Below are 8,712 nucleotides of genomic sequence, written 5' to 3'. Positions count from 1 at the left end.
CCCATTAACGCTGTTTTAGCTGTGAGACCGCTGGACTGCATGGCTTTTGAACTTACTCTTACTAGGTCTTCCTGCTGTTCTCCCGGCCATGGATCACACATTCTAAGTCAGCAAGAAAGTGCCTCACACGCCACACAGCACAACTGTGACAAGGCAAAGCTAGACACCAAAGCGGTGAGAATTTAATTTAATGGCAAAATGAACCTATCCTCTCAGGTATGGTGGACCTTCATGTTGTCTGAGGGAAGAGTTCAAAGAGTGGTTTCTGAGAGAACCTAGTCCCTGCTGTGCCTGAACCTGCCAGGAAAAGAGAACAAAACAAACAGAGAACAGTGCAAGAAGAGAAACAGCTCTAGGCACCAGTGAAAACCATGAGGCCTCCTTGCTAGGCGGTGATGGAGGATCCAGATTGCCTGTCTAGGGGACTTACCTCCTCTCAGGAGACGGTCTTCCAGCTCCTGCTCCCACTGCAGTAGCCCACAACTAGTCTTCCTTTTTGAGAGTGATTGTTGCCCAGTCATCAGCCAGATATCCTGCTCAGCAGAGGCAGAACAAAGCCCCGACAGAATCACAAGCTCATGCAAGGTTACCTGGACAATCAAGCCCAGGCCCCACCCACAGTGCCTGGCAACAAGGCCAGTCAGAGGCGCAGCAGAAAATGGATGAACCTCCAGGAGAGGCTCCAGATGGATCCTTCAACCAGGAAAACATAGCCCAATCCCCAGATAACCAGAAGACCCAGGGAGAAGCAGGACAGGCTGCTCACAGAGGTTCCAAACATCCTGAGGATGAACAACCTGAGCCAACTGGCGACAAGGCACCCAGCCAAGCTGCTAACACAAGGTCTGGACAGACTGACCAAGGAGCTTCCGAAGAACTGATGGACCACAGATCACCTAGCAGTGCTGAGATAAAAGCATCTCAGCAAGTTGACCATAAAATATCTGAGCCACCTAGTCAGCAAATACCCAGGAAACTTGAGGGGAAAGTCCGTGAGGAGATAGAGGTTGGAATGTCTTTGCCAACTAGTAAGAGAGCTTCTGAGCAGACTGACCAGAGTTCATCCTACCAAACTGACTCTAGAATGTCAGGGAAGAGCCAACCATACAGCACAGATGATTACGAGGCTGAAGACTTTCCTGTTCAACGTAGGTTTCGTGAGGATAAGGAAGCAGACTATGCCCGTATGGGACGTGCAACAGAAAACGAGGCTGACTCATACTACAAACCCTTTGCCCAGGGTTCATTATCTGAAACCTTTGACAACAATGAAGCGGACCAAAAAATACAGCCTTGCACATTTGAAGAGAGTCAAATAGAACTCCGATCCAGAGCTTCAACAGGGAAAACAGAAAGTTCAGCCACGGTCCAAGTCTTCCCACCTGAGTCTGAAATAGCCACTGACTTCCAGTTCTCACGTGAAAAACTGCCCCACATTACAAGCAAAACATACTATTTCTCCAATCAAGAAACAGTTCAAGGCACAGAAAACACTACTGTAGGTAAAAGGGACAGCTGATACTTGCCTGGGAGGTTGGAGGCCAAGATAGGACCTGTGGGGTTGGAAACAAGATCACCAGATAGAAAGATTCGTGCTAATTTGGAGATGAGAAATAAATCCATGTAACTTGCAGCTTCTAGGCGACCCATAGGCTTCAGGGCCTCCTGATTATCCTCAGGCCACTCAGGAAGGATCAGTGAACCAGGATTTAGGAAGCCAGAGTTTCCCGTTTTCTACTACTAATTCTGCCCCACTAGATTGTTTCAAAGCCTGGGTTCCTACCATAGCAAGGGAATTCAGAGTTCTCTGTGTGAGAGCAAGTATTTGAAAGAGAGGAAGATACCCTCCCTCCAAATGTTGAGGTGCTTTATAGTGTTTACAGATGAGATGGGTCTCCCCAAGAACTGGCCCTGAGAACCTACAGGCAGTTAGTGGTTTGGGTGACAGATATATTTTCTTCAGTAGTATAACCACTGAAAAGCTCCCAGTGCTTCCATAAATAACTTTTGACCCATCTTTTGTAAGGAACCTTTAAGGTCATTGGTCTCTCTCTCTCTCACACACATACATACACATACATACACACACACACACACACACACACACACACACACACACAGGAGATGAAAGTAGCACAGGTGTATCTTCCTTAATTCTTGGTGTTAAATCTTAATTCTTGATATTAAATTTCATCAAATCTAGATCCCATTTGATAGCAGCAAAAAAAATGCTATTAATTTCAGATATATTTTTAAAAAAATGCTTAGGGTAATATTTCAATTCCAGGATGCTTACGAAGAATTTGAGCAAAGAAAGGGTTTTCAAAGATACAGCCAAGCTAGCAGGAGGCGGTTCCCTCCCATCGTTTATGAAGATCCTTATCAAATTGCGCTCCGATACATGGAAAAGCACAACATTCTTCAGATATTCCAGGTAAAGCTCTTAACTCTGAACCTTTCTTCCTGATGATGGGCCTTGAAAGTGGTAGAAGAAATTTGCTGAAAAGGGTGGGGGCTGGGTGAAGGAGCACAGCCTATTTCAGAAATTTTAAAAGGAATGGATAAGAAACACCAAGAAAATGATGCCGTGGTGTTGCGCCCATCAAAAACATTGGAGACTATGTACGATGGTTGCTGGAAAAGAATCTGGCCAATAGTTAAAGTTTTGGCTTTAAATAAGTTTGTAAGAAAAAAAAAATGAGCGAAAATGGAAACTAAGGGGCTTTCTAAACCAGGGTCTTCTAAAGGAGATCTAAGGCCTGCTTAAGAGCGACATTCTTTAGAAGAAAATGGTAGAATTACAAATTCCTTCTGCTTCCTGAATTCATAAATTTCATAGATCCCAGGGTGTAAAGTAGAACTTTTCTTTAAAGATATTTCTTGAGCAGTGTGGAACTATGAGAGATTATCATAGCTATAATCGGGGTGAGGTTTTTGTTCACCGGGTAAATTTTTTTTATATTACTATTACTTAACAAGAGACACATGTGCCCATCTATAACAGTGTATGTCTGGAGTAACTGTTTTAGACAGGTGTAACATTAGAGTAGTTTGCTTCCAAAGGAAGCATCCAAACTAGAAAAGTTTAAATTAGGGTACAGAGCATTGGTTCTCAACCTGTTGTTAGCAACCCTGTGGGGGTCAAAAGACTCTTCCACAAGGCTCACCTAAGACCAACAGAAAGCACAGATTCCTAACAAGGTATGAATCATACGTTATGATTCATAACAACAGCAAAACCACAGTGATGAAGCGGCAATGAGAGTAACTTTATGGTTGGGGGTCATCACAACACAAGGAACTGTGTGAAAGGGTCACAGCGTGAGGAAAAGTTGACGTCCACTGGGATAGGGACATCTGTCAGCACCATCATTCACATCTTTGTGAACTGGGGGCCATGGCTTGACATCCATGGCTTTCAGATTCCTCACGAGGATTTAAAAAATACCTATTTCATTAGCCCTGTTTTATGATGTTTCCTTCTTAAAATGCTCTTTGATTGGGAGAGCACAAGTGGCTAGTTTCTGTCTTTAATCAAAGAACTAGTAATGGCTAAAGAGAAGGAGGGGTTGCTAAATTACGAAATAGAAGGCAGAGCTTGGGGGCAGGCAAGAAAGCTCAGTTGGTGAAAAGCCCTTGCCTTCTGATCTGAAAAGCCAAATGAGCTGAGTTCAACGCCCCCCAAGCCCATGTAAAGGTGGAAGTAGAGAACGAACTCCATGAAGCTTGATCTCTAACCTCTGTACACATACCAAGGTACACACATAAAAATGCACATACTGATGATACATTTAAATTTTTTTAAAAAAAATAACCATTTTATAATTTTTCAAATTAAAGAAGAACTAATGCCTTTGATGCAGTGTAGTTTTAAGGAAAATAAATTATCAAGTCTGTATATTGTTCAATAAAAACATACCTGAAGAGGCTGGTTTGTAGCGCAGTGAAAAGATGCTTGCCTCACGTACACACTGTAATCTCCAGCACTATATAATTAGTTGATCAAGTAATTAAATTAAAATTTTCAAGTCTAGATTGGATACCTCATTGAGGGACAGCAGGTACATTAAGCATATTTGAATGTGTCATTTCTGAAAATTAACCTGATTGGCAGTTCCTGATTATGCTAACAGTTTGAGCTTTTCAATAACAGCAAAAAGTATGAAAGTCAGCCTCAAAGACCTGATATTTCCTTTCCCACTTAATACTAAAACTAAACATAATTGTCACGTTGTAAAGCCAAGCATCTCAGAAGACTGTACGTTAAGCCCCCCATGTTTTCTATTCCTATTTAAAAGGCCATTGTTTGATTCTTTTTCAAGTGATTAATTTGGTAATTGATCATCTAGCCAATACCACGGTTCTCAAAACACTTCCAAACTTTCTCACCACCTCTTTGGTCTTGGAAATAGCCCAAAATATTACTTATTATTAAATTTTTATCTCACCAGTTTTTTATCTTAATTTGCCTGATTTCATCCAAATAAAGTAAGAGGGCTAGAGAGATGGCTCGGCAGTTCAAGGGCATTGACTGCTCTTCCAGAGGACCCAGGTTCAAATCCCAGCACCCACATGGCAGCTCACCACTGTCTGTAACTCTAAGATCTGACACCCTCACACACAGACATACATGCAGGCAAAACACCAATGCACATTAATAATAAATCATTTGAAAAAGAAAGTAAGATGTTAGGAGACCTGTGAACATCTTTAGAAGGGCTATGAGATATCCTAGGGTAGAGGGGAGCTAACTGCAAACATCTCAGAACCAAAGCATGGTGCATTGTGTTTCTCTCAGCAGATCACTGAAAACCTAGTCTATGAAAAGCCTGATGACCCCCTGGATTTCATGCTGGGCCAGGTATGAAGTGGGAGAGCGAAACGATCCTCCTTCTGGTCTCATGGTTGGAAACAGACATGCGCAGCCAGATGACCAAAGCAAAACACGAACAGCTGCAAGTCATCAGGAAGGAAACGGACCTGCAGCTTCCCCTCAAGAGTTTTTACTAAAGTATAGAATAAAGCTAGGTATGGTGGCTCGCATCTTTAGTGCCAGTCCTTGGGAGGCAAAGGCGAGCAGTTCTCTGTGAGCCCAAGGCCAGCAAGGGCTTCGTAGCGAGACTCTCTCTCTCTCTCAAACTGAAAAAGACCATCATCCCCAGCTTCACAGACTTCCCACAAAGGAACTGCTTGTTTTTGACCTTTATAATAACGTGCTCGCTTTTCTTTGAAATTTTACTGGTGATCAGTGGTGAAACACTGCTGTTGAGACCCGTGGGCTCCTTGAACTGAACCATCTGCAGTCAGTATTGCTTTTGTCTTTCTCTTTTGCTCAAAATTACATACGTGTTATTCATCGCGTAGAACGCTGTGGCCAACCCATTCTCTTTTTCACGGGCATGTAGCTTATTTCCAATTTGGAGCTATCACAAAACATGTGGCTAAAAGCCTTCCCACCCGCGGCTTTGCGTGGCACGTTTCTCCTGGCTGTATCCTTTAAGCCCTAGATTGTAGAGCGTGTATTTGCTTAGCCTCAAGCGAATTGTGTCCTTCTCTAGCGTGAGTGTGCCAGTTTGCAACCCCTTTCCCCCAGTAGCTGGATAGCTTTGCCGCTCACTGCTGTCACTGTATTTAGCCTTGGCTGTTGAGGTAAGCAGGCTGTAAAATTTGCTGTGTCCTCTTGCCTTTTCCTAGCTAACAGGCAAGTGCATGTTTTTCCATCTAGCCGTTTTCAAACACTTATTTTTCTATAATATTGCTTCATGTCTTACTCATTAGCAGCAGGTTTCTATACGCTCTGGTCCCAAGTGTTTGCTTAATCACATTTCCGTTCTTACATCCTTCTACCCTCTGTCTCGCCTTCTAGCTCTTATCTTTTTTTGATCTGCAGAAATTCTTAAATTTAATATCAAATATAGCAATATTTTTCTTTATGATTAATACTTCCACTGTTTTATGTTAGAAGTTTCACTCACATTTGATTATGATTTTCTACATTATTTTACAGAGTGTGTGTGTGTGTGTGTGTGCATGTGTGTATGTGTGTGTGTGTATAATGAAGCAGGGTTTGTTTGCTTGTTATCTTTCACATCTATGTCCATAATCTTCATCAGTTTGTATACAATATAAGATTATGCAAAGATTCACTTTTTTCATTCATCCAGAAACCACCGTCTTTTAGTAAAGGCCGTAATTTGCACGCTGATCTGTATTTCAATCACCCAGCATATCTATCTAGAATTGTTTCAAAATAAGACAATTATTATGGCTGGAATGACTCTGTACCTAGTAGAGAAAGCATGCCCACTTTTTTTCTTCTTTGAACATATCTTTGACCCTCTTGGACCATATTAGAACTAATTTCCATATTAGTTCTAAGAATTATTCGTCAAGTTACACAAATGCATATACCTCCATTTACACGCAAACACACACTAGTGCAGTGATTCTCAACCTTCCTAATGCTGTGACCCTTTCATAAGTTTCCCATGTTGTGTTGACCCCAACCATAAAATTATTTCCTTGCTACTTTATAACTGTAATTTGTTACCATCATGAATCATAAGGTAAATATCTAAAATGCAGGATATCTGATATGTGAGCCACAAAAGGGGTTACAAACCCACAGGTTGAGAACGACCACGCTAGTGAGGTTTTTGCTGTGGTTGCTTTGGCGCTCAACTGGGTTTTTATTTGGTGAGAAGTGACAGCTTTAAAATGAGTGTTTGCCATTTGTGTAGGTCTTAACCTCTCTCGGTACATTTACTATTTGCATTCATGTTACACATGTGTTTTGGTGGCTTTACTCATGGGCATTTAGTTTTGGTGCTACTATTCATAGAAACTTTTAGAATTTCAGGATCTAACTAGCCAGCAAGTAGAAATACAATATTTTTGCTGTTGTGGTCATTAGCCTCACTGAACCTGACTGATTCTACGGATGTATGTGTTGAAGGATTAAGGGTTTCTGCTGACGCAAGCACATCATTTGCAAATAGTCAGTCATTTGACCTTTCCAATCCTGCTCTTTGCCTCCCTTGTCTCATTGTATATATTGCATGTCTTCTCTTTGATTCTTCACATCCCTCTTTCTCGCTTCTCCACCCTACAGAGAGCTTGTCTCCTGTTTCTCCATTGGGTTAAGTCTATGAGAAAGGCTGGAAGAAGAGTAGGAAGAAAAAGAAAGAATGCTCCATTTCTTTCTGTGGCCTTTTGGAAAATGTCCCAGTGTCTCTCTGAACCATTCCCCACCCCCAACCCCGCCCAGGGTGAAAGCCTTCTCTTGTGTGGTGTTAGCATTACAGTGCCTCTGGCCATATGTTCTCATAGTTTTCGTTCATCAGAAAAGTCTACCACTTTGATTCCTTTAAGACATTTTTGCTGAACATTGTATTTGCTTTTTGCTCAGATCTTTAAAAGCGTGCTTCTGCTACCTTCTGACCCTGGGGAGTTCTGAAAATCTCAGTCACCCAAATTCTATCTCCCGTATACACTGTTTTCTTCGGCTGCCTTCAGCCCATCATTTTATTCTCTGGTACACAGAGGGGTTTGGGGGATGCACGTTGGAATTTACTTCAGGAGGATAAACTGGGACTCCACACTATGCAAGAGTCTTTTACCAAATTCTGGAAGTTCTCTGCCATGTCTTCTTCACCATTTTTCTGTCCTGTTCTCTTGGGGGGGCTGGGTTGTTTTGTTTTGTATGTTTTATTTTCCTTCTTTTTTTGAAACTCACATTACCTTTGTTAAACCTTCTGATAGTCTGCAGATTCCTGAAGCTCTGTTCATGGTTTTGTCACCTCTCTCTCTCTCTCTCTCTCTCTCTCTCTCTCTCTCTCTCTCTAGCACATATAATGTGTATGTATGCAAGCTCATTTGTGTGGCGGCGTCCACATGCGTGTGCATGTGTGTGTGTATGTGTAAGCATGTGGAGACCAGAGGTCAGCCTCAGACATCATTCCTCAGGAACTGTCCATCTTATTAGCCAATCAGGATAGGCTGGATGTCATGTGAGCCTAAGACAGCGGTTCTCAACCTTCTCAATGCTGCAGCCCTTTGATACAGTTCCTCATGTTGTGGTGACCCCAACCATAAAATTATTTTTTTGTTGCTACTTCATAACTGTAAATTTGAGACTATTATGAGTGAAGATGTAAATATCTGTGTTTTCAGGTGGTCTTAGGTGACCCCTGTGAAAGGGTTATTCAATGAACCAAGGGGATCTTGAGAACCTTTGGCCTAAGGGCTTCTCCTGTCTCTATTTCCCCAGCACTGAAATTCTAAGCACGTTCTCACTCCCAGCCTGTGTGTAGGTGCTGGGGACCAAATTCAGCTCCTCATGCCTGCACGGCAAGCCCTTTACCCAGCAGTGATTTTTTTTTTTTAATCAATTTTCAGTGATTAAATTTCTACTTGGGGGCTGAGCAGACAGTTCAGTGGGCAAAAAGTATTTGCATAAACATGATGGCCTGAATTCAAAATCCATATAAAAGCCTAATGGGGAGCATTTTTAACTTCAGTGTTCCTACAGGAATATAGGAGGCAGAGAGAGAATTCTCAGCAGACACTCACGGCAAGGTACACTGCTACACTGAGCAGAAAACAACAGAGACCCTGTCTCTAACAAGGTGGAAGATGAAGACTACTGATGAGCCAGTTTATCCCCTGTCTTCCACATGCGCTCTGAGACACCCAAAATGCCCATGTTCTCAT

The 8,712-nt window shown here is 42.2% G+C and overlaps 1 protein-coding gene across 1 annotated transcript; it reads left to right on the top strand.

The window, feature by feature from the left end:
• Window positions 1-658: 658 nt before the first annotated feature.
• Tex55 (testis expressed 55) lies at window positions 659-4,867 on the top strand. The gene is made up of 3 exons (XM_055625239.1): window positions 659-1,498; window positions 2,288-2,434; window positions 4,799-4,867. The coding sequence occupies exons 1-3, from the start codon at window positions 659-661 to the stop codon at window positions 4,865-4,867; spliced, it is 1,056 nt and encodes a 351-aa protein (XP_055481214.1).
• The last annotated feature ends 3,845 nt before the right edge of the window (window positions 4,868-8,712 follow it).

The sequence above is a fragment of the Psammomys obesus genome, unplaced genomic scaffold (genome assembly GCF_907164565.1).
Source record: "Psammomys obesus unplaced genomic scaffold, mPsaObe1.curated_primary_1811, whole genome shotgun sequence".
NCBI lineage: Eukaryota > Metazoa > Chordata > Mammalia > Rodentia > Muridae > Psammomys > Psammomys obesus.
Note: the sequence above shows the minus strand (reverse complement) of the source record. Positions and strands in the feature narration are given on the sequence as shown.

Coding starts and splice junctions, on each gene's coding strand:
- Tex55 (XM_055625239.1), top strand. CDS start 659: ATGGATGAACCTCCAGGAGAGGCTCCAGATGGATCCTTCAACCAGGAA. Junction 1,499..2,287: donor AAGGCACAGAAAACACTACT/GTAGGTAAAAGG, acceptor TTTCAATTCCAG/GATGCTTACGAAGAATTTGA. Junction 2,435..4,798: donor ACATTCTTCAGATATTCCAG/GTAAAGCTCTTA, acceptor TGTTTCTCTCAG/CAGATCACTGAAAACCTAGT.